Source organism: Hyperolius riggenbachi, chromosome 12 (assembly GCF_040937935.1).
Source record: "Hyperolius riggenbachi isolate aHypRig1 chromosome 12, aHypRig1.pri, whole genome shotgun sequence".
Classification (NCBI taxonomy): Eukaryota; Metazoa; Chordata; class Amphibia; order Anura; family Hyperoliidae; genus Hyperolius; species Hyperolius riggenbachi.
In genome coordinates, this window is record NC_090657.1 from 49,290,203 (window position 1) to 49,317,099 (window position 26,897).

General features: G+C 46.7%; 1 protein-coding gene across 2 annotated transcripts in view; it reads left to right on the top strand.

Moving 5' to 3' along the window:
• Positions 1 to 26,897, top strand: part of ANKRD60 (ankyrin repeat domain 60) — a 313,589-nt gene that overhangs the window by 268,786 nt on the left and 17,906 nt on the right. Inside the window, exons 1-2 of one of the 2 annotated variants that reach the window (XM_068264079.1) lie at positions 21,818 to 22,220; positions 26,735 to 26,865. In XM_068264079.1, coding sequence (XP_068120180.1) covers positions 22,016 to 22,220; positions 26,735 to 26,865 — 336 coding nt within the window. In that variant the 5' untranslated portion in view covers positions 21,818 to 22,015. Of the gene's footprint in view, positions 1 to 21,817; positions 22,221 to 26,734; positions 26,866 to 26,897 lie in introns of those variants that run through there. The other variant, XM_068264080.1, reaches the window with a different exon arrangement.

The window sequence follows — 26,897 nt, forward strand, 5'->3', positions numbered from 1 at the left end:
ATTATTATTATTATGGCAAATAACGGCTGTTTCAAAATGCCAAACAACCAGTATCTCCTCCTCTGCATATGTATATCTATAAAAAAAAACAACCATTTAGCCTATCGCATTGTTAGGGGGTGTGGGTATAAATAATGGCAGTTGGTGTTGTATGTTTTTTTCATGTCTGCCAGTAGTAAAGATGATGACGGGCAGGCTGATTGTGGATCAAACAACATGAACTAATTACATGGCGAATATCAATTTCTTGATCTGACCTCTATGTCACTGTCAATGGCACAATCATTCATCCAACCACAAAAGCTCGCTGCCTGCGTGTGACCCTGGACTCGGCCCTCTCCATCACCTCCCACATCCAAACCGTAGCTAGGGCCTGCTATTTCCACCTACGTAACATCTCCAAGATCCGCCCTTTCCTGACCCCAGACACTGCCAAACTCCTTGTCCATGCCCTCATCATCTCCCGCCTGGACTACTGCAACTCCCTCCTGTCAGGCCTCCCTCAAAACCGCATAGCCCCCCTACAATCCATCATGAACGCAGCAGCCAGACTCATCTACTCCTCCCACCGCTCTGTCTTCACGACTCCCCTACGCAAATCCCTTCATTGGCTTCCAATTCACTTCAGAATTAGCTTCAAGGTCCTATGTTTGGCCTACAAATCCATACACAAGTCCTGCCCAAGCTACATCTCTGACCTGGTCAGCAGATCTACACCTGGCCGCCCAGTTCGCTCCTCCAACAACCTCCTCTTAACCACCCCACGCATCTCGCACTCCCATGCACGACTGCAGGACTTCACTAGAGCTGCCCCCATTCTGTGGAACTTTCTCCCACTGCCCATCAGGCTCGCTCCCACCTTTAACACCTTCAAAAAAGCACTCAAAACTCACTTCTTCAAGGAGGCCTACATCAACTCAACACTGGCCTAATCCTTTCTGCCAATAACTTCTTGCTGCACCCCCTCCTTTTGTGTCACCAACCCCTCCCTCTAGATTGTAAGCCTTTGGCAGGGCCCTCTCTCCTTGTGTATCATACTTGACTGTGTGCACTTTACCCAGAATTTGGAACTTGTTACCACTACCACTCCAGTTTATGATCTGGCCAGGCCCGTTTCTAGCGCCGTGCGGCCCGTGCCGCCGCCCGGGGAGCTGTTGGGAGCTGGTGGGAGGTGGCCGCTGTAATGGAGGAGGGAGCCGGAGCCGCAGGGAGGGCAGCCCGACCTCTTCCTCCCTCTCCTGGGCCGCCCTCCGTGCTCCCCCTTCAGATGCAGAGCGAGCAGCCAGGGAGGAAGCGCTGTATACAACATACCTCTCTGCATTCCAAGCGCTTTTCTCTCGCCGCCGGTCTCTTCCTCTCTGCCGGCTATACGATGATACACATGCTGCTTCCGGAAGCAGTGTGTGTATCATCGTATAGGCGGCAGAGAGGAAGAGACCGGCGGCGAGAAAGCAGCGCTTGGAACGCAGAGAGGTATGTTTTATACAGCGCTTCCTCCCTGGCTGCTCGCTCTGCATCTGAGGGGGGAGCACGGAGGGCGGCCCAGGAGAGGGAGGGAGAGGTCGGGCTGCCCTCCCCGCGGCTCCGGCTCCCCCCTCCATTATGGGGGACAGCTACCTATCTAACCTACCCTGGGGGGCACCTACCTAATCTAACCTACACTGGGGGGCAGCTACCTAATCTAACCTATACTGGGGGGCAGCTACCTAATCTAACCTACGCTGGGGGGCACCTACCTATCTAACCTATACTGGGGGGCACCTACCTAATCTAACCTACACTGGGGGGCAGCTACCTATCTAACCTACACTGGGGGGCACCTACCTAATCTAACCTACGCTGGGGGGCAGCTACCTAATCTAACCTATACTGGGGGGCACCTACATAATCTAACCTACACTGGGGGGCACCTACCTATCTAACCTATACTGGGGGGCACCTACCTAATCTAACCTACACTGGGGGGCAGCTACCTATCTAACCTACACTGGGGGGCAGCTACCTATCTAACCTACACTGGGGGGCACCTACCTAATCTAACCTATGCTGGGGGGCAGCTACCTAATCTAACCTATACTGGGGGGCAGCTACCTAATCTAACCTATGCTGGGGGGCAGCTACCTATCTAATCTATACTGGGGGGCACCTACCTAATCTAACCTACACTGGGGGGGCAGCTACCTATCTAACCTACACTGGGGGGCAGCTACCTATCTAACCTACACTGGGGGGCAGCTACCTAATCTAACCTACGCTGGGGGGCAGCTACCTAATCTAACCTATACTGGGGGGCAGCTACCTAATCTAACCTATACTGGGGGGCACCTACCTAATCTAACCTATACTGGGGGGCAGCTACCCATCTAACCTATACTGGGGGGCAGCTACCTATCTAACCTATACTGAGGGGCACCTACCTAATCTAACCTACACTGGGGGGCAGCTACCTATCTAACCTACGCCGGGGGGCAGCTACCTATCTAACCTATACTGGGGAGCAGCTACCTAATCTAACCTACGCTGGGGGGCAGCTACCTATCTAACATACACTGGGAGGCAGCTATCTATCTAACCTATACTGGGGGGCAGCTACCTAATCTAACCTACGCTGGGGGGCAGCTACCTATCTAACCTATACTGGGGGGCACCTACCTAATCTAACCTACACTGGGGGGCAGCTACCTATCTAACCTACACTGGGGGGCAGCTACCTATCTAACCTACACTGGGGGGCAGCTACCTAATCTAACCTACACTGAGGGGCAGCTACCGATCTAACCTACGCTGGGGGCACTTATCTAACCTGTATTGGGGGCACCTACCTAGCTAGCCTATACAGGTGGCAACTATACTGACTACCTATATTGCAGGCACCTACCTAAATAACCTATACTGGGGGCACCTACCTATCTAACCTATGCTGGGGGCAACTATTCTGGCTACCTATATTAGAGGCACCCACCTAGCTAACCTGTACTGGGGCACCTACCTATCTAACTTATACCGGGGGCGCCTGCCTATCTAACCTATACTGGGGGCAACTATACTGGCTATCTATACTGGAGGCACCTACCTGGCTAACCTATAGCGGGGGCAACTATACTGGCTCACCTATGCCTGGCTACCTATACTGGAGTACCTATTCTTGGCTACCTATACTGGGGGGACCTATACTAAGTGCAACTAGACCTGGCTAACCTATACTGCGGGCACCCATACCTTGCTCGGGGGGGGTGGTGCAATTTTTACACCCTCGCCCTGGGTGCATTTTAGCCTAGAAACTGCACTGGATCTGGCATTGTACTACTGTCTGCATTGTGTTGTGTATCTTATTGCTATTACCTGTATTGTTGTATCTATTGTCTATTACCTGTATTGTTCTGCCACCCCTGTTATTGTCTGTAACCTTATTTATTGTACAGAGCTGCGTAATATGTTGGCGCTATATAAATCTAATAAATAATAATAATAATATTTTTTTTACCTCTCACTTTGCAATGGATTGATTTATTTTTTCCCCTTTTCACTTAAATTCCTCTATAATGTGACATCACACATGTACCATGTGCTATACAAGGCAGCCATCTAGAATTTGAATGAGGAAATAGGAGAAGCTGGACACTCCCAGCAACTGGAACAGGTGAGATTTTAATACACGGGGTTGGAGGTGGGGTAGAGTGACCAGACGTCCCGGATTGCCCGGGACGCGCCCCGGATTCGGGGTCCGCTGTCCCAGGCTGCATGAGGTCCCTGGAAACGTCCCGATTTTAGCAGCGGGACGTCCCGGCCTCGGGACTCTGGTCACTTTATTGCATGAACTGGCAGCGGCGTGTATAGACGCTGTGCCAGTTCATTGCCCTCAGCCCCGCTCCAGCCTCCTTATTGTCTTCCAGTGTTCCGACACCGGCAGCCGAGCAGGGCTACGGCAAGATAGCTGCCGAAGCCCTGTACTGGAGACTATTTGTGTCTCCAGTACAGGGCTTCGGGCGCCATCTTGCCGTAGCCCTGCTCTGCCTGTCAGCGCGGGAGACTGCAGGAGGATCGTCTGGGGGAGATGCGCGCCAGAGGAGTCTTCTGCCATGTGAGTAAATGCTTTTTTTCCCCCAGGTGTTGCCCACAATGCGTTTATTTTGTGCTGACATGTTTGCCCTCAGTGCGTTTATTTTGTGCTGACATGTTTGCCCTCAGTGCGTTTATTTTGTGCTGACATGTTTGCCCGCAGTGCGTTTATTTTGTGCTGACATGTTTGCCCGCAGTGCGTTTATTTTGTGCTGACATGTTTGCCCGCAGTGCGTTTATTTTGTGCTGACATGTTTGCCCGCAGTGCGTTTATTTTGTACTGACATGTTTGCCCGCAGTGCGTTTATTTTGTACTGACATGTTTGCCCGCAGTGCGTTTATTTTGTGCCGACATGTTTGCCCACAGTGCGTTTATTTTGTGCTGACATGTTTGCCCGCAGTGTGTTTATTTTGTGCTAACATGTTTGCCCGCAGTGCGTTTATTTTGTGCTGACATGTTTGCCCGCAGTGCGTTTATTTTGTGCTGACATGTTTGCCCGCAGTGCGTTTATTTTGTACTGACATGTTGCCCGCAGTGCGTTTATTTTGTGCTGACATGTTTGCCCGCAGTGCGTTTATTTTGTGCTGACATGTTTGCCCGCAGTGTGTTTATTTTGTGCTGACATGTTTGCCCGCAGTGCGTTTATTTTGTGCTGACATGTTTGCCCGCAGTGCGTTTATTTTGTGCTGACATGTTTGCCCGCAGTGCGTTTATTTTGTACTGACATGTTGCCCGCAGTGCGTTTATTTTGTGCTGACATGTTTGCCCGCAGTGCGTTTATTTTGTGCTAACATGTTTGCCCGCAGTGCGTTTATTTTGTGCTGACATGTTGTCCACTATGCGTTTATTTTGTGCTGACATGTTGCCCATTGCGTTTATTTTGTGCTGACATGTTGCCCACAATGCGTTTATTTTGTGCTGACATGTTGCAATTGCATTTATTTTGTGCTGAAATTTTGCCCACATTGCGTTTATTTTCTGGTGTCTGGGGTAACTTTTGCTGCATTTATTATTTAATGGTCATAGTTGGCTATGTTTGCTTCTTTGGGGTTACGGTATACTATTAAATAGCATCACACAGTTTCTGCACATCCATGATGCGAAACCTCGTCTGACCACATCATGGCGTAAACACTGCTTTCTCATGCCTCGCTGTTACATCATTATGTTCGCCCCGCCCATACAATGTCATGGCCACACCCATTTTTCGGCACCGCCCCCCTATTTTTGTGGTGGTTAAAAGGAAATAAATATGGCAGCCTCCACATCACCCTCACCTTCGGTTCACTTTAACCCCTAAATGACCACCTCACGCCAATTGGCGTAAACGCGGCAGCTCCCCTAGGACCACGTAACGCCAATTGGTGTCAAGTCCTGGGGACGGAGATTGCAGGGGATCGCGCGTGCGATGCGCACGCATCCCCGCTTGAATGACGGATCTCCGCCTTGACACTCGAGTATCCCCCTGGGAGGCTCAGAGAGTGATCGGCTCTCATAGGCTGATGTCTGTGAGAGGCGATCGCTGTGATTGGCTGGCGGGGGAGGAAGGAAGGGGAGAATTAAAAATAAATAAAACATAGCAAAAATGTGTATATATATATATATATATATATATATCAACAAATAAATATATAAACATAACAGCGGTGATCAGATCCCACCAACAGAAACTTGTGTGCTGCTTTCTATGGCTCTGCAGCAAGTTCTTAAGGCTGCAGAGCACTGAAGTGTAAAAAAATAGCCTGGTCACTAGGGGGTGTAAGCCTACGGTCCTTAAAGAGACTCTGAAGTCTCCAAAAGTGAGGTTTTTACTTTAAAAACCTCATTAACATTATTAAAGTGTAGAGAAACCGAGAGCCCAATATAGTGTAGTATGTTAAGCATGTTAAGCATAAATGAAGTAAAGGTTATCGTGAGAAAATTATACTCACAAACGTGGGTTACCACAAAGGCAACCACTGTATAGGCAGGTGAGGAGATTAGACCTGTCCTTACTCAGGATTAAGAAGTCGCTCTCTGTAGATGCGAAAGGGGGTAGATCACCCCTCCACCAGGGGTGGACACGGTATAGCAGTAGGAGAACAGAGGCGGCAGCAGGATAAAAGCAGATAAAAACTTTAAAATTTGCTGGGAGGAAGTGGTGGACTTACCTCCATAAAGCAGACACGAAAGACTGTCTGAATAGTAGCAATCACATTTATTAAATAGTACCCTAAAAAAGTGCAACGCGTTTCGCATGCCCAGCCTCTTCATCAGGCAATAAACGTGGGGACAAAACAGAATTTCGGCAATAGGAGGTGTAGCGGCTCAGTTACAACTGAGGCGCTACACCTCCTATTGCCGAAATTCTGTTTTGTCCCCACGTTTATTGCCTGATGAAGCGGGCTTTGCCTGTGAAACGCGTTGCACTTTTTTGGGGTACTATTTAATAAATGTGATTACTATTATACAGACAGTCTTTCATGTCTGCTTTATGGAGGTAAGTCCACCACTTCCTCCCACCAAATTTTAAAGTTTTTATCCGCTTTTATCCTGCTGGCGCCTCTGTTCTCCTACTGCTATCATTAACATTATTGCCCCTTTTAAATCGCTGCATCCTCGCGGCTAAAAATCACCCCTAACTCGCCCTGCAAAATGCACGACTTTCTTGGTCGTGGATTTTGCTGCCGCCTCTATACGCGCCAATCAGCACGTATCTCCGCCTCTCCCCCACGCCTCGCAGTGAAGGAAGACTGAGAGGGGCGGGGGAGAGGCGGTGATCCGCCCTGATTGATGCACATAGAGGCAGAGCTGCAGCCAAATGCTCTGCCTCTATGCGGAAGAAGCCCGTGATGTACCCCCGAGAGTTTGTAGTGATTTAGGGTGTTTTCAGCTGCGGGGATGCAGCGATTTAAGAGGGGCAATAATGTTAATGAGGTTTTTAAAGTAAAAACCTAATTTTTTGGAGACTTCAAAGTCTCTTTAAAAGGTTAATACCTATAGGTATTAGTAAATAACTGCAATGTTGGTCTGGCATTTTTCAGTTGTATGAATCATGATGTCAGTTTGCAGTGGAGGCGTGAAGGAGTACGTGAAAGGTCTCTTCTGTGAGCCAGGCTACGTAGAGAGGGCTGCGCAGCTGTGTGTCTACAGTACACTAATATTAGTAAATAGATCTGCAGGGAACCTGCAGTGGACCAGAATACATTTTCCGTCCACGCACTCTCTTACTGATAGACTGCGGGATGAAAGGAAAGAAGAGATTCTGATTTGTACTATATATCAAAGCCATGCGCCACTCTCTTCAGCGCAGAAAATAAATTACTGCACTCTGCTTCAAACAAGGTCATTTTTTTTAAACTAGGCAGAAATCACCCCAGCCAATTCATCCTCATTTCTCTATTTCTAAAGGAAACCTCAAGTGAAAAAATAGGGAGGGTGTCACTGCTGAATATGTTGTTTTTGTGTTGATCTCATCAGGGGAAAATAACTACAGTAACTACTAGACTGATGTATAGAGATGGCCCGAACCTCCGATTTTCGGTTCGCGAACTTCCGCAAAAGTTTGGTTCGCGCGAACTTTCGCGAACCGCAATAGATGTCAATGGGAAGGCGAACTTTGAAAACTAGAAACATTTATGCTGGCCACAAAAGTGATGGAAAAGATGTTTCAAGGGGTCAAATAGCTGAGTTTTTGCATGGAGGAGTGGGATAGATGCCAAAAGTCCCAGGGAAAAATCTGGATTTGACGCAAAGCAGCGTTTTAAGGGCATAAATCACATTGAATGCTAAATTGCAGGCCTAAAGTGCTTTAAAACATCTTGAATGTGTATACATCAATCAGGGAGTGTAATTAGAGTACTGCTTCACACTAACACACCAAACTCACAGTGTAACACACCCCAAACAGCTGTTTGTGTAGTGACGGCCGTGCTGGACTGGTGCGCACCATGGCGAGATTGCTCTTCTTCAGTGATATCAGGTGATGTCTGACTGCCTTATATACTTTCGATGGTATTTTCTCTACCATTGTTAAAGCTTACATTTATTTATTTGTTTTTATTACATTTTCTGCTGGCTGTTCAGTACCTGTAACGAGAATCTGTTATGTAGGGCAAGTCTGCCATTGTGAGTGACCACGGGTAATGACCGGGGAATCAGAGTTCGAATCCGGTCCGGACTGGGAGCCTGAGAACCGGCTACCACCACCACACATCCAAGTAAGGACCCATTTGCTGTATAAGTAATGTACCTGCCCTGACCGTGCTTTGAAGACCAGGTATCTGTGGTCAGATGGATCACACCAGATCACACAGCACAGTAGGAGTACAAGGTAATGCTTAGTCAGTCACTGGAGGGGAGCATGGAGATTAGGCAAGTTAGGTTCATTTAAATGCATAGCATGGGTGCACAGTAATGGAGGTGCATGATCAGGTAGGACACAAAAGGAGGAGGACCCTGCCCAAAGGCTTACAATCTAGAGGATGCAGTGAAAGGTATGCAGTGACTGCAAACAGCTGTTTGTGTAGTGACGGCCATGCTGGACTGGTGCGCACCATGACGAGAGTGCAGGTTATGGCGGCTTTCCAGCCCATATGGTCACCGGGCTAAGGTAGCTGAATGACAGAATAGTGACTGTCCAGCTGATTAAATTTGGTCTGTCCACAATGAAGCAAAAACCTTATTATCGTGGGTGTGCCCCCCGCCACCCTCCCCCAACCACCCCCCACCCCGACACACTCATATAGCCGTCGGTCCATCGGTCATTGCTTCATTGTGGTAAGCAAGCCCCTTCATTGCGGCAAGGTAATGATCACGAAGGGGAATGGGCACATGTACATGCCTTTTGTTTTGTTGTTGCAGCTGCAGTGCAGCCAGAAAAATTAGGCAGGCATGTACACGCACCAGGAAAAATTAGTATAGTGGCCACTGCTAGCAGCGGCCTTAAAAATTCAGGCATCCACCTGGAGTCCTAAACCATGTTGATGGTGGCGGAGAAGGCAGTAAAGCGGCCTGCGGGCAGAGATGCTGTGTGGGGAGTGACTTAGTCTTGGGGCAGGCAATGGCACGGTGTGCAGGCAGAGATGCTGTGTGTGGGGACTGACTTACTCTTCAGGCAGGCCTGAGCGTGCTTTGCAGACCAGGCATCCGTGGTCAGATGGACCCTTGACCCAACGCTGTGTGCCAGAGATGTCACCACTTGCCTTTCAACATCACGGTACAGTGTGGGTATCGCCTTTTTTGAGAAAAAATTGCGGCCTGGTATATTCCACTGCAGTGTGTGGCTTTTATTTTGTTTGCTGCTTTTCCTCTGGTGCTCTTCCCATAGCAGTTTGTGCCTTTTCTCCATGTGCCTTCGTAAGGCAGTTGTCCCTACGCGGGTCTTGGTCTTTCCACAGCTCAATTTTCGGTGGCAGAGAGTACAGATGGCATTGCTCTCATCTGAGGCAGGCACACTAAAAAAAATGTCCAACCTGCTGAGCCCCCCTGGGGCGATGGCACTATGGTGGCATCAGCAGCTGACATTGAAGGGCATGTTGGCTGGCTGTCCATAGGTGGCGATACATGGCGCCGGACACTGCCACTAGCTGATTCTGATGACAAGCTCCCTCTGCTTCTTTCAGGAACTCGTCTCCTCCTACTCCTCTCTGACTCCCCCTCTGAACTGTGCCCTTGGTCATCTCATCTCTTAGGAACCCACGTGGCATCCGTATCATCATAATCCTCCTCCCCAGCTTTGCTTGCCTCACCTCATAAACTGAAACAACAGCAGGTACTTCATCATCCTCTTCCTCACACCTAACGTCCATAGTGTTGCCTAACTCTACATATGAGGTGGTGTAACTTGCTTAGCGTCATAGTGCAGCTGTCACACACACAGGTACCGTGAACAGGTATGCAGTGACTGGTATTAAAAATGTGCAGCTGTCACACCCACACAGGTACCGTGAACAGGTATGCAGTGAGTTGTATATAATATAACACTGCGTGCTGTCACGCAGGTGCACTGAACAGGTATGCAGTGACTGGTACCAATACAATGTAGTCATTCTCCTTGGCTGAGTGGCAGTTCAACTCTACTGGTGCTGCAATCTCCTCGTCAGATACACAGCCCCAGCTCCCCAGGGCTTATGCTGCATGCCAGGTACGACGGTGTCACGCCATCTTAGACATGTCTTGCCTCAAAACGTAGAGTCACACTGAAGCAGCTCTCCTGGCTGCTCTGAACAAACAGGGGGAATAGTGGCTGACCCCACATCAACTGGAGATCGGCAACGTGGTGTGTGACAATGGCAGCAATCTCATTTCGGCTTTGAATTTGGGAAAGTTGACACATGTTCCCTGCATGGCACATGTGCTGAATCTAATAATTCAGAGATTTGTGTGTAACCCATGCTGTACCCATGCTTACAGGACGTCCTGAAGCAGTCTAGGAAAGTGTGTGATCATTTCAGACGGTCTTACACGGCCATGGCACGCTTGGCCGATATTCAGTGGAGAAACAACTTGCCGGTGAGGTGCTTGATTTGCGATAGCCCGACTCGCTGGAATTCAACGCTCCTGATGTTTAACCGCCTGCTACAACAGGAGAAAGCTGTCAACCAGTATCTGTACAACTACAGTAAAAGGGCAAGCTCTGGGGAGATGGGGTTGTTCTGGTCAAAGTACTGGACACTCATGCGAAATGCTTGCAGGCTCATGCGGCCGTTTGAGGAGGTGACAAACATGGTGAGTCGCAGTGAAGGCGCCATCAGCGACTTGATCCCATATGCTATCTTCCTGGAGAGTGCCATGCGTAGAGTGGTGGATCAAGCTGTGGTGGAGCATAAACAGGAACAGGATCAGGATGAAGAGTTGTGGGATCAATTTCCAGCAGAACCAGATGTTTCCTCAACACCTGCGGCAACACAGAGGAGGGGGGAGGAGGAGGAAGAGTCATGTGGGGAAGAAGAGTCATGTGGGGAAGAGGAGTCAGATGAGGAAGGTGTTTTGTTTTTTTGAAGAGGAGGCGGAAGAATAACTGCAGCAGGCGTCTCAGGTGGCTTGTGCTGCTCAAGTTTCCCATGGTATTGTTCGTGGCTGGGGGGAGGAGGAAAACTTACCTGACATCACTGAGGAAAAGCAAGAGGAGATGGATAGTACGTCTGCATCCAAATTTGTGCAGATAGCGGCTTTCATGATGTCCAGCCTGTTGAGGGACCCCCGTATAAAAAAAACTCAAGGGGAATGACCTGTACTGGGTGGCCACGCTACTAGACCCTCGGTATAAGCATAAACTGGCTGAGATGTTTCCAACTCACCAGAAGGCAGTAAGGATGCAGCACTTGCACAACAAGCTGGCAAGTATGCTTTACAGTGCGTTTAAGGGTGATGTCACGTCACAGCACAACGGAATAAAGGTACCACTGTCAGTAATCCTTCTCCCATGTCCACGCAGGCAAGGACAGGACGCTCCAGCAATCTCATGGTGATGTCGGACATGCGGACATTCTTTAGTCCAACACCTCGCCTTAGCCCTTCCGGATCCGCCCTCCACCAACGCCTGGACCAGCAGGTAGCCGACTACCTGGCTTTAAGTGTGGATGTAGACACTATGAGCAGCAATGAACCCCTGGACTACTGGGTGCGCAGGCTTGACCTGTGGCCAGAGCTGTCACAATTTGCCATCCAACTTCTGTCTTGCCCTGCATCAAGCGTCCTGTCAGAAAGGACCTTCAGCTCAGCTGGAGGCATTGTCACTGAGAAGAGAAGTCGCCTAGGTCAAAAAAAGTTTTCAGTACCTCACCTTTATCAAAATGAATGAGGCATGTATCTCGGAGGTCTACTGCCTGCCCGAAGTCTAAGTCAGTCCCCGCACACAGCATCTCTGCCTGCACGCCGTGTGACTGCCTGTCCCAAGTCTAAGTTGCTCTCCACACAGCATCTCTGCCTGCAGGCCACTTGATTGCCTTCTCCGCCACCACCAACAGGGTCCAGGACTCCAGGCGGATTCCTGAATTTTTAAGGCCGCTGCTAGCAGTGGCGCTAACAAAACCAATAACAATTTTTTCTGGTATGTATACATGCCTGCCTAATTTTTCCGTCTGCACTGCAGCTGCAACAACAAAACAAAAGGCATGTACATGTGTCAATTCCCCTTTGTGATCGTTACCTTGCCGTGGTGAAGGGACTTGCGTATCACAATGAAGCAATGACCGCCGGCACACCCAAGATAATAAAGTTGTTGCTTCATTGTGAACAGACCAAATTCGATCATCTGGACAGTCACTGTTGTTCTGTCATTGAGGTACCTCAGCCCGGCGACCATATGGGCTTGAAAACCGCTATCGCCTGCACTCTGGACATGGTGCGCACCAGTCCAGCACGGCCGTCACTACACAAACAGCTGTTTGCGGTGCGTTACACAGTGAGTTTGGTCTGTCAGTGTGAAGCAGTACACTAATTACACTACCTGATTGATATATACACATGCAAGATGCTTTAATTTAGGCCTCCAATTTAGCATGCAATGTGATTTCTGCCCTTAAAACGCTGCTGTGCGTCAAATCCTGATTTTTTTTTCCCCCGGGACTTTTGGCGTGTACCCCACTCTGCCATGCCCCCCTCCAGGTGTTAGACCCCTTGAAACATCTTTTCCATCACTTTTGTGGCCAGCATAATTGTTTGTAATTTTCAAAGTTCGCCTCCCCATTGAAGTCTATTGCGGTTCACATGAACCTCGAACTTTTGCAGAAGTACACGGTCGAGGTTCGCGAACCTAAAATTGGAGGTTTGATCCATCTCTATAATTAACAACTTGCCCCCAAAAAAACATAATTGAGCAGGCATGTCCCACAAAGGTCCAGAGAATAAGAGGATTGGTTATGTCTACAGCATGGTAGAAACACAAAAAAATAATTTAAGTGCCCACAAAAGCTACCTACAGATACTGAATTAGGCTAGGTCCACACTAGACACAGATGCAGGATGGACACTTCAGTCCGGATCCGGGGAAGATTAGGGGAAGTACCACCGTACTGCAAACTGATGAAAGTGCATCAGTTTTGCATCAGTTTTGTATCAGTTTCCGTTCAGGTTTTTCCCTGACAGAAAACGTCTCTATCATTAGGAAGGAGTGGGAGGATTTTTTGGGCCAATCATAAAGCTCAGGCTATCCGTTTTCACATCCGTTTTTTGCCTGTGGAGCTGGAGATGCGTTTTCTCATTGCTTTCACTACCCCTGCGTGTATCCGTGGTCCTGATCCGTTGCGTGAAAATGCAGCAGGTCCGGACCTTCCGTTCAGGTTTTGAAAACGGATCCCCGCAAACGCAGACGGATCCGTTTTTTACTTGGGTGAGGCTGGCTGCTATTTTAAACATTAGTATCCGGGACTCCGTTTTTCATCAGGTTTGAAAAACGCAGCCACGGATACGTTTCCGGACCTAGTGTGGACGCAGCCTTACTGTCACCTGGAACTATCAACTGGTGAATATTGGGACATTTTGGGAACAATTACTGAACAGGAATGCTACTTGGTTACAGCCAAACAGTTTGCTTTGATCGCTAGAGATAAGAAGGGATAAGCAGTGGGACAAGCAAGCGAGCTGTATTATGCAGGTGGAAAAGAACAATGATAAATAATAGTGCGTATTTATTATTTGATAGCCAGTGACAGACAGACAGAGGTGGCTTGTTAGCGCTCTTTCACACTCGGAGCTGATCTGTGCGTTTTGACGGATCGCTCCTAGTTTGCGTTTAGAAAGGAAACATGAAAGTGTATTATGCCGGGCATACACGGCACGTTTATGCGCCGGTACCGAGCCAGCGGCTCAATGCCGGCGCATCACCACTTGTGCGCGTAGATCGATCCCTGCTCATCCCCACGGGCATCCCTTATCGGCCGCTCGATTCCCCGCTATTGTCCGCCCGCGGGGATCAAGCAAGGAAACCGATGACCTGCCGGATATTATCAATCGAGCCATCAGCATTAGATTTTCATGTTCAGTTTCACATTAAACGAAGCGCTCTAGAGCGTTAAGCTACAACGCATCTGGGAGCTTTGTAACATCCAGCTACGGTGTTTTCCCGTCGGGTGAATTATGACGTGTGCACGAAATCGGGTTCATGCATGCGTTGGCTAATGTGAAAGAGCGCTCAGCAATGCCTGAATAAAAAATGTTAATGTGCCTTATACCCGTGAAGGGCTATAGTACCACAGGACTAAGGAGGTCTCCCAAATAACAATCACTGCATTCAATGAATTTATGGTCCAGGATATACACCACCTTCCTGCCAAAAAACTTTACCCCACGGAACAACCATCTGCAGCAAACATCAGCTTTAGGTACTATTTACACCTAATGTGCTGCGTCGCCCTGCCGCGTCACAGAGCATCCCATTTGCGAAAATGGGATGCGACGTAACTCAATTCATTAAGTGTAAATAGGGCCTAAAGGCTGGAGCACAGTTGTTTGTGTCAAAATGAGTTTTCCCCATGTGTGTTTCTGCGCTGTCTCTGTTTTTGGAATTAAGATTTGTATGCGTTTGCATTTAAAGAGAACCAGAGCAGAAGCACCCTCATGTATTTTACCATATATATCAATGGGAACATGACCGTAAACACCTACTCTGCTCTTTGTTTCATTCTTCACTGCTCAGTCTTCTTGTTATCAGCTCTGATAAAGTCCCCGACTGAGCATTCGGTCTGGCTTTGCATGGGAATGATTACAGCTGAGTCAGTCTTCTGTGATGTCTGCCCCCCCCTCCTTGTGGCTTTGCTTTCCTGCTATGTATCCTCGTAGCAGGAAAGCAAATCCAGGAGGGGGCGGGCTTGGGCTTGAAAAGACATCAGAGAAGAATGATTTAGCTATAATCATTCCCAGGCAAAGCCAGAATTAATGCTCAGTCTGGGATTTTATCAGAGCTGATAACAGGCAGACTGAGCAGTGAAGAATGAAACAAAGAGCAGAGTAGGTGTTTACTGTCATGTTCCCATTGATATATATGGTAAAATACATGAGGGTGCTTTGTCTCTGGTTCTCTTTAAATAACCTGCCTTTTTTAATCAGGAAAATACAGTGTAATATTAATTTTTATTAAAAAAAACAAAAAAAAATATGCGAAACGCATAGGATTTGTGCAGACATCAAAAAAGGGTGCCTGGAATTTTTGGCTCCCAGAAAACCCAAAAGCAGAATATCGATACAGATATGCTACTATTAAAGTGTAAAAAGGGATCTCAAAATATAGGTAATAAATACCAATCTTTTATTATAGCTAAACCTAAGCTTATTCTTTCACTACTGATGCTTAACGCTAAGCTCCCCCCCCCCCTCCCCCCACAGCTAACCTTAACCCTTCCTACCCCACGCCTAACCGTATATGTCTCCACCGCCGCAAAACCCTGCACCCACAGCTAACCGTAAGCCTTCCTCCCCCACGGCTAACCTTAACCACGTCCACTGCCGTTAAAAAATTAAAAACATAAAAACCGTACATTTTCGGTTGCTGCCATATGGGCCCATTAAATTTATCGGAAAGGAGGGGAAATTCAGGTGTTGGCAGCAAATATTGAAGTCAGGGCCTGCTGGGGCACAAGCCCTGACTTCCAACGTTTGCTGCGGGCACCTGAATTTCCCCTCCTTACCGATAAATTTAATGGGCCTCAATGGGCAACCGAAAATGTACGGCTTTTATGTTTTTAAGTTTGTGGCAACTTCTGCCGCTAGAGTGACGCCCAAACTTCCTGCTTACGATTTTGTCCCCCATAGGAAACCATTGTATGCAAATCACATAGGATTCACATACTCTGTGGGAAACTCCAGTAGCGGTATTAAAAAGGTACACAGCAAATCGCAAAGAGCTGCTATTAGCAATGCAGACCATAGACTTCCATTATGTGTGATTACACGTGCGTTTTCCACTCTGCAGTGAAACGCACACGATTAACTGCATACCTCCCAACTTTGTGAGAGGAGAAAGAGGGACACTGAAGCCACACCCCTAACCACGCCCCTGACACACCCCTAGTCACGCATACCATAAAGATTTCATAAGAAATATATGTTGTTTTATAATTCAAACACTGGTCCTCTCTATCCTGGTTCATTTTCCTTCATAGTAACATTTTAAAATGAGTAATATATCAATTGAAAGGATGGGAATAAAGTTTAGAGTCAATTAAATACATTTTTAGTAGAGAAATCTATATATTAACATAGAAAGAGGGACAAAGTCCTGAAAGAGGGACAAATGAGGAGGAAAGAGGGACAGAGGGACAGGGCTCCTAAAGAGGGACTGTCCCTCCGAAAGAGGGACAGTTGGGAGCTATGTAACTGCTAGTTCATATGGATGGTTCTATGATCATAATCAACGGCCAAAATGCAAGTTGTTTAAATGCTGTCCATTCGGATGGACAGCCATCAGTGCGATTGCTTTCCGCCGGTTACGATGCTTTGCACAAACGCCACATTTTGATCCCAATCTTTCACAGTCATCTGTCTAGAGCTTAGCCGATTGGATCATTTACTGCCATGCTTCTGTGTCACCCTGCGGGGATGAAAAAGGTGTGTGCAAGGAAGCACCACCAAAATCCTACTAATGCTTTTCTGCATGCTTGCAGAATAGCATTTGATATGAGATGCCCATCTGAACCAGGCCTGATGGAAATCAGTGGAGAGATTTTGTACTGAGCGCAGTATCTGTACTGCATCATTCATAAAAGCAGTTTTACTCAGTAGCAGTAAAGGCCCTGTGCACACCAAAACCGCTAGCAGATCTGCAAAACGCTAGAGGTTTTTGAAGCAGATTTCAGAGCGATTCTAGGCATGTTTAGAGACGTTTTCTAAACATGCCTAGCGGTTTTTGGAGCGTTTTTGTGTAGCAGATTACAAATATTGTTACAGTAAACCTGTTACTGAACAGCTTCTGTAACAAAAACGCCTGGAAAACTGCTCTGATCTAGCGTTTTTCAGAGCTGTTTTCCACTTTCGCATACTTTAACATTGAGGCAGAAATGCCTGAGAAATATAAAAAATGCTGCAGGACAGCAGTTTGCGTTGCGAAAAAACGAGCCGCTCTGGTGTGCACCATCCCATTCACTTTCATTAGCCAAGCTGTTTTCCCCCTGCAAGCGTGTTAAAAAAAAGCTTCACAACCACTCTTGGGTGCACCAGCCCTACGATATTGGGAATGAGTGCTCAGCATGTGTGCAAGTGCGCCATCTAGTGGTTTTGAACTCTTAAGACGGCAGAAAACTTGCTTGCAGTAATTAATTTCAGCTTTCTTTTAAATACGCATAGTCATGGCCTGCTGCATTCTTACAGATTGTGGAAGCATCTCTCATAGAGACCTATGGTAGAAATACGCGTACGTTAAAAAAGGGCGCTGGGAAAAAAGGGCGCCGGGTTTTTAACGATAAGCATGGATAACGTTTAAAAATGTATTGTACTGTATTTCGTTTAAAATTAATGTTTTTTAAAGTTATAAATCATTAAATAATGTGCATTAAATCGGCAATTGTAAAAACGTTAATCTTTCGTTTAAATACTGAAACGTATATTAACGTTAAAAAAAAAAAAATTACTAAGTAACCCTCCCTGTACCTACCCCTAACCCCTAGACCCCCCTGTTAGTGCCTAAACCTAAGACCCCCCCTGTTGGTGCCTAAGTAACCCTCCCTGTACCTACCCCTAACCCCTAGACCCCCCTGTTAGTGCCTAAACCTAAGACCCCCCTGTTGGTGCCTAAACCTAAGACCCCCCTGTTGGTGCCTAAACCTAAGACCCCCCTGTTGGTGCCTAAACCTAAGACCCCCCTGTTGGTGCCTAAACCTAAGACCCCCCTTTTGGTGCCTAAACCTAAGACCCCCTGTTGGTGCCTAAACCTAAGACCCCCCCTGTTGGTGCCTAAACCTAAGACCCCCCTGTTGGTGCCTAAACCTAAGACCCCCCTGTTGGTTTTTTCGTTTAAAAATAATGTAAAAAAAATTGTACTGTTTTTCGTTTAAAAATAATGTTTGAAAAAAAATATTGTACTGTTTTTCGTTTAAAAATAATATTTAAAAATGTATAAATCATTAAATAATGTGTAATCATGAGAAGCAGTAATAAAACATTAAGTCTCCGGGCGCCGCTTTTAAAACGTTATTTTTCACCGGCGCCCTTTTTTCCTATCGGGCGCCCATTAAACGATATTTATTATAGGAGTGAATGGCGGCGCCCGATTTGTCCACTAGCCTCAGGCACCCGAATTTACTGTTTCCAGAAATACACCCACGCTGGGCGCCATGAGAAAATGCAGCGGACACTGAACTGGTCTGCTCTGCTCTGAGCCAAACAGACTGTCGCAAGTGGAAACAGAGTCTTACAGATTACTGGGTGATGAAATGGAGACCCAAAACCACCAGGATTTTTTTTTAGATCGCCAAATTATTGGCTTATTCAGTCACTTTCTTAACGAGATGCATTATGGGAGATACAGTAACACAATCTATGATAGTGGTTTGGGTTGGTCATTGTGTGAGCCAACACTGCAGATCACTAGATGACAATATAGGACACCCGTACTTATGCTAGAGACCATCTTATGCAGACCATCACTAGTAGAGATGAGCCGAACTATTTGCCCAGCTAAGCCCTTATTAGGGCTGATACATTGTTTTTCTTGCTACTGTATTGCTCTTCTGTGGCCAGTGCGCAAGTTAGCTGTTGGAGACAGGTCTGCTGGTCCTAGTAGTGCACCGACCATAACCCAATAGTCCTTCACACCACTACTGGCATCTAGTATCCACTGCTGCCCCCTTTATAAGGCCTCAGAATCAGTGGTGTTTTTTTTTGTCACTTACAGTGGGATGCAAAAGTTTGGGCAACCTTGTTAACAATTATTGCACACTTTCTGTAAATCCAATAAACTTCATTTCACTTCTCAAATATCACTGTGTGATATCCGACCTAATAAAACCCCTATGTCTCTGTGTCCCATGTCCGTGTGTGTGTCCGTGCTTTGCGCTACTGCGCATGTGCCGCACGGACAGCCTTGGGACAGGGAGCAGGACGGGCCAGGTGGCAGGCCAGGCGTGTGTGCGCATGCATGCGCACTGATTGTGCGGCGGTGGTGGCGGTCAAAGGGGAGGGAGGGGAGGTTCCGACACAGACCTAGAGCCTGTTTTTGGTTTTAAATGGGCTTTAGTTTAGTTAAATGGGCTTAGGTCTACTAGTATGATATATTTAACTGACTTTTTTACAGTAACAACCAATGATTTATACCGGAAAATCATGTTTAACAAGGTTGCCCAAAGTTTTGTATCCCACTGTAAGGCCTGGTTCACATTAGCGTTCTGAGCCAAAAGAATCCGGCAAACGGATTCAGTCTCCGCTTCCCCGGATCCGTATGGCTCAGTCCGTGGCCCGGTTTACATAATGAAAACGGATCTGATCAATGATTGATCGGATACGTTTTCACTCAGCAAATACATACCTAATTTTCAGTAGTAGCAGTGGAGGCTTCCTCTTCTTCTGCTGTGACTACATGACGCGGAAGAAGACGGAAGCCTCTACCGCCGGCTACTACTGAAAATGAGGTATGTATAAACCCTCCCTCACCCACCCGCCTGGCTGCTGAACCCTCCCCTCATTTTCAAGTCGCTAGATTCGCGTCGGCACATGCCGTCCATCCCTCGTGGAACGGTCCGTTTCTTCACTAGTGTGAAGAAACGTTCCGTTTCCCATTGCCCCAATGCTGCAGTATTTTTTGTCTGGATCCGTTTCGCTGGGCAGAATAGTCTGGAAAATTAGGGCCTGCCACATTTTTTAGATCCGTGGATTGGAACGTACGGAATGTATCCATACCAACGGACGCATGTGAATGGATCCATAAGTTAACATTGGATCCATTCACTTCCGTTCCGTTTGTACAGTATACGTTACGGTCCCGATCCGCAAAAAAACGCGAATGTTAACCGGGCCTAACTGACATGGAACTACCTCAGCCTGGCCGTAGAGTCTGGAAAACCGCGATTGCCTGCACTCCCACGATAGTGTGCACAAGCATGGCGGCCACTACACACCACTACACAAAGATTGTCGTTGAGAGGATTAACATTTATGTCCAGGAGGTGTCAACCAGTAAACACATGATATGCTCATCTGACATATTCACTAAAGGTCTTTGCGGTTGTTTGCGGACTGCGGTGCGTTAAACATGAAATTTTGTCTGACACTGTGAAGCGGGCGTAATTCTTACACTACCTGACAGACGTTTTAAAGCACTTTATTCCACCAATTTAGGAATGTACTGTGATTTATGCCCTTTAGAGATGAAAACATGACTCAATTACGTAATTTTTAGTGGGACTTGCCATGGATCCCATCCAAGTTCTAGGCCCATAACCCTCCTGGCGGTTAATTTTTTTTTGCCATATAGGCAAAAATCCTTTCTTTTTTTTTGTTTTTTTTTGTTTTTTTGTTTCATGTAAAGCTACCAGAGTGGTAGCTACATGAAACACCACTAGAGGGCGCATGTGTCCCTCTAGTGCGATCGTCGCCGGCATCAATAGCAAACAGGGGAACGCGTATATAACGCGCTCCCCTGTTTGGCTTCTCCTGTCGCCATGGCGACGATCGGAATGACGTCAGCCGACGTCCTGACGTCAGACGCCTCCGATCCAGCCCATAGCGCTTCCCGGAACTCATTGGTCCGGGCAGCGCAGGGCTCTGGCTGGGGGGCCCTCTTGCGCCGCTGCGTGCGGGCGATCGCCGCAGAGCAGCGGCGATAAAGCTGTACGCGCGGCTAGCAAAGTGCTAGCTGCGCGTACAGCATTTTAAATGGAGCAAATCGTCCCACCAGGGGCTGAGATATCTTCCTGCACGGCATAGCCCAAGCTCAGCTCGGGCTTACTGCCAGGAAGTTTAAAACAACTTTTCCATCACTTTTGTGGCCAGAAACAGTCGCCTTCGCTATTCGAAAATCTGAAATCTGATATTCGGCTCATCATTAATCACCTGTCTGCTCAGGCAATGAAAATACAGTTTTAAAAGGACTGTTGAGGATGTTGTAAAGGTGCCCATACATCTATCAACTTGGTGGCCTATAGACCATTCAATTCAATAATCGAATGAAAATCTGTGCCGCCGAGTACAGGCCCGATTGACAATGCAACCAATTTCGAGCCGAACATGTCGATCAGACATGCTGCAAGATGCCGGGTCGTCGTGGTCGATCAGGTGCACGGTGGTAACGGCAAACAATACAATATCAGGATGAGCGGCAAACATGGTGAAATCTCCAACACTGTCCTCCCTAACGTGCCCCCCTGGTGAACACCAGCAACCACGTGAGGTGAGTGTATGGACGGAGGACAGAGCCAGCTGCGGACACAGACAGGTAATGTATACTGCACTGGGCACTGGGGGGGCACAATAAACATTGGGGGTCAGTGAGGGGGCAGATGTGGAGTCACAAGGCCGATTCTGGATTGATTTCAGCATGAAATTGATCTGGAATCGTCCTGCAGTGTATGGGAAGCTGACAGATCTCTCTCTAAACAGATTCGATCAGAGAGAGAATTGTCTCTTGGTCGAATCTGCCCATCATCGCTAAATGTATGGCTACCTTAAGACGCTTAGCAAGTAAGCAACAAAGGGAATGAAAAGTGCAGTAAGCCAAAAAAAAAAAAAAAGCTCTAATAAGTATTTACTGTTTATCTTCACTTTCAATAAAGATGTTTGATAGCAAAAAAAAAAAATAAAAGAAAAGGAAAAAAAAAGAAAAGTTCAGTAAGCCATACTATAGAATGGTTAATGCTTGCGCTAAGCAACAATGAGCTAAGTTATGTGAAGCTAGGAGAGCCAGACACTGTGGCTGAATACAATGGGCGGTGCTGCCTAGAGGAGAACAAAGCCAAGCGTCCTCGTGGTTGCCTAGCAACACTTCCTCCTGTGTAAAGGAACTTTCTTTCTGCCACATTCTGCTGACATGCAATTCTTGTCCAGGTTCTGATGGCTCAGCAGTGGAAAATGAAATCTGGGACCATCACCCAGCGCGACAACCAGTTCAGCATCAAAGTCATTCTGCAGGAAACCCGGGAGAAGTTTCCTGTGCCCGGCTGCAGTCAGCATACCAAGGTGGCAGAACTGAAAGAGAGGCTGGAGCTGATAGCAGGAATCCCCATTCATCTTCAGAGATTATCCTACATAGATGAAGGTAGAGTGACCAGATTTTTGTGGGTCCAACCTGGGACAGGGAGGGGGGGCGCGGGGAGGGGGGGGCGTTGCGCGCAGCCAGCCGCGGCGAAAAGTGGGGAAGACTGAGGAGCGCAAAGCGTTGAAGACCGGGGGGGCTGCGCCGCGGCGAAAAATGGGCGTGGCCATGACATTGTATGGGCGGAGCTAACGCAATGATGTAACAGCGAGGCATAAGAAAGCAGTGTTTACACCATGATGTGGACAAACGAGACTTTGCATCATGGGTGTACAGAAACTGTGTGATGCTAATAGTATACCGTAACCACAAAGCAGCAAACATAGCCATCCATGACCATTAAATAATAAATGCAGTAACAGTTACCCCGGACACCAGAAAATAAACACAATGGGCAACATGTCAGCACAAAATAAACGCAATGCGGGCAACATGTCAGTATAAAATAAATGCAATGCGGGCAACATGTCAGTACAAAATAAACGCAATGCGGGCAAACATGTCAGTACAAAATAAACGCAATGCGGGCAAACATGTCAGTACAAAATAAACGCAATGCGGGCAACATGTCAGTACAAAATAAACGCAATGCGGGCAAACATGTCAGTACAAAATAAACGCAATCCAGGCAACATGTCAGTACAAAATAAACACAATGCGGGCAAACATGTCAGTACAAAATAAATGCAATGCGGGCAACATGTCAGTACAAAATAAACGCAATGCGGGCAAACATTTCACCAGAAAATTAATGCAATGCGGGCAAACATTTCACCAGAAAATTACTGCAATGCGGGCAAACATTTCACCAGAAAATTACTGCAATGCGGGCAAACATTTCACCAGAAAATTAACGCAATGCGGGCAAACCTTTCACCAGAAAATAAACGCTATGCGGGCAAACATTTCCCCAGAAAAGAAACGCAATGCAGGCAAACATTTCCCCAGAAAAGAAACACAATGCGGGCAAACATTTCCCCAGAGAAGAAACGCAATGTGGGCAAACATTTCACTAGAAAGTAAACGCAATGCGGGCAAACATTTCACCAGAAAAGAAACGCAATGTGGGCAAACATTTCACCAGAAAAGAAACGCAATGCGGGCAAACATTTCACCAGAAAAGAAATGCAATGCGGGCAAACATTTCACCAGAAAAGAAATGCAATGCGGGCTAACATTTCACCAGAAAAGAAAGGCAATGCGGGCAAACATTTCACCAGAAGAGAAACGCAATGCAGGCAAACATTTCACCAGAAAAGAAACGTAATGGGAGCAAATTTCATCTGTAAAAAGAAGAAAGCATTTACTCGCCTGGCAGAAGTCTCCGGCCTCTGGCGTGCTGCTCCCGGGACCACCTTCCTCCTGCTCTATAGACGCCGCTGCCAGTTCATGAGGATAGAGTGACCAGAGTCCCGAGGCCGGGACGTCCCGCTGCTGAAAGCGGGACGCTTCCCGGGACCTCATGCAGCTTGGGACAGCGGACCCCGAATCCGGTACGCGTCCCGGGCAATCCGGGACGTCTGGTCACTCTAATGAAGGTGACTGGGGGAGAGGGAGGGCTTTAATCATGTATGATTATCAGGGGCAAACCCAGGATTTTCAAGGGGGGGATTCCTGAAAAGTCTCCCTCAACCACGCACAATACAGTATAATAATTTGGTAGGACATCATGCTCGGTAAACCTAATTAAATTTTTCATCTGACTGACAGGATCTGGCATTTATTTCCTAAATGGGATCAATCAGGAGCAGTTTGGATGCAGATAATAATGAGGACAGCAGACATTGCTAATGAAGGGGGAAGTGAAGCATTCACACAGCAGGGCACAGGGGGGGGGGGGGGGGGATTCTAAGCAGCTGTAATCCCCCCCTGCGTATGCCTATGCGATGCAGGTCACGTGATCGGGAGGCACGTATGCTTCACAAAGTGAGGAGATGTGAGGCAGCGGGCGGGGTAAGGGAAGCATAGTCCCATAGCACCACTGCGCTAATACTGCATCTCTTGCTCCTTCCGGGGAAGAGGAGGGGGGGGGGGGGGGGAATCTGTAGGAAGGCCAGAATAATTTTAAATATGTAAAGGCTACAATTATCACGAATGTACGTCATTATTAATTCATAGCTCCTAAATGTCCCTTTTTCACAGGGATTGTCCCTCTTTGGGAACTAAATCCCTCTGTCCCTCTTTCTTCTTTATGTGTCCCTCTTTCAGGACTGATCTATGTAAATACATGTATTTTTCTGCTGAAATAAGTTGTTTAATATACTATAAATGTTATTTCTCATTGTAAATTGATATATTTCTTATTTTTACATTTTAAAATGAAGGAAAATGGCTGATGATGGAGAGGAACAGTGGGGTCTGAACTTATAAACTCTTTCTGGTATGCATGACTAGTGGTGTGATGGGGGCATGTTAGAGGAGTGGCAGGGGTGGGCCTTAGAGAGACTCTGAAGTCTAAAAAAAATCGCTGCTTTTACCTTGGAGTCGTCTTAGGCAATAATGTCATAGCTGAACGGCCGGATTCTCGGGGCACGAGGTCTTAATCCCCCCGAAATCCCAGAGGGAAGATTTGGAGATCGCTTCCGAGGCAAAGCTTTGGGCAGTAGCTCTGCCTCTACTCGTGTCAATCTGCACGGAACCCCCACCTTCTTTCACTGAGAGGGGCAGGGAGAGGAGGCGATCAGTGCAGATTGACTGGACTGGAGGCAGAGCTACAGCCCAAAGCTTTGCCTCCCCCGGGCAGCAAAATCCATGACTTTGATTTTTGTCTTCGGGATTATGGGGGGTTAAAACCTTGTTGTGCCGTGGGGATGCAGCGTTTCAGCTCTGGCATTACTGCTGAAGAGGATTTTAATGTAAAAAGAGCGATTTTTTTTTTGTTTACGCTTCAGTCTCTCTTTAAAGTGTCCCTCTTTCTCATCTCAAAAAGTTGGAAGGTGTGCCAATTCGTCGGGAGATCGAGCATGAAAAATGTGGTCATTCATACTTAAGTGCTGTGTGATTTGCTATGAAGTTTGAAAAACCTTCCTGTGAATAATTGCAGCTGATGACCGCACGCGAAAGTTGCAGTGAAGCGCTGCGTTAACAATGTCTGAATATCGCATTATCAGCGCACCACAATTACAATTTTTAGTGTGGAAGGACCCTTAGGGCTGGTTCACACTGGGTGGTTTCAGTGTTTGCTGATCACTGGCGACCAGCAAAGCACTGTGACATATAACATATGTATCCCTATGGGATCATTCTCACTGCAGCATTTGCGATTTGCATTAATTGCAAACGCGCTGCATGGAGAATTTGGGGAGCAGCCGGAATGTGATTCTTCTATTGAACAGGAAAAGCAAATCCCTGGAACATTGCCCAATTTTTGTGCTGCAAAATCGCGACCCAAGTGTGAAGGAGCCTTAGATTTGATACACCAAATAATGGTCAGACAACCCTAGAATGTGCATTCACCATGTGATGTCAATGGATGGAGAGGATATACAAAACAACTAAAAACTAGCAAAAAAAAAGTGCGCTGATAGAAGGTGTTCTATAGGTTAACCCATGGTAGGGATTATTTACAGGGAAGAAAACAGGTTGTTGACCCAATGAGCAAATGTTACTGAAGCTAGAAAACGATTTTCCTTCCCTAAGAGGTAAAGAATGAGCATATGGAATGCAACAGTTAACAATATAACGACTTTATTGTAGCCAACTCAAAAATTAAAAGCAAGGCGAACACCGCCCAGGACCTATCGTCCCAATTAGAGATAAATATACAAAGAGGAAGCTATCTCACATATATGGTAGTATAAATTGACTGGATCAATTCAATAAGACACTATATATATATATATATATATATATATATATATATACATATATATATATATATATATATATATATATACATATATATATATATATATATATATATATATATATATACATATACATATACATATACATACATACATATGGATGGGGAGGAGTCAGTTTGAGCAAATGGATTGCAGCAGTAATAAGCAAAACAATACATTTTTGAAAGGATACCCGAGGTGACATATGACATGAGATAGACATGGGTATGTACAGTGCCTAGCACACAAATAACTATGCTGTGTTCCTTTTTTTCTTTCTTTGCCTGAAAGAGTTAAATATCAGGTATATAAGCGGCTGACTCAGTCCTGACTCAGACAGGAAGTGACTACAGTGTGACCCTCACAGATAAGAAATTCCAACTATAAAACTCTATCCTAGCAGAAAATGGCTTCTGAGAGCAGGAAAGAGCTAAAAAGGGTCAATAGTTCATAAATTCTAGCTCTGGCATACGTCAATGAATGTGTCATTGCACAAATACAATAAAACAGTTAAAACGTAAAAAGTAGATTTAAACATGAAATAAAACTGTGGAATATCTTAAAAAGTCATTTTTAGTAGGAGGAGGATAGATACAATTGTTTATTTCATTAGTTTATTTTTGCTTCATGTGTCCTTTAAGCTGATGGTGGTTGCATTACTTCTTCTTACAGGCGATATGCCAGACAAATCTACATTTAAATTTAATGGAATCATTCCTGGAGGGAGTGTCTGCCTGAGCATCTGGGCACAGGACGGTTGGAGCGATCTTGTTAAAGCTGCAGCTGAAGGAAACTTAGAAAAGGTTGGAAACAATTGATTATTAGTGATTCTTTT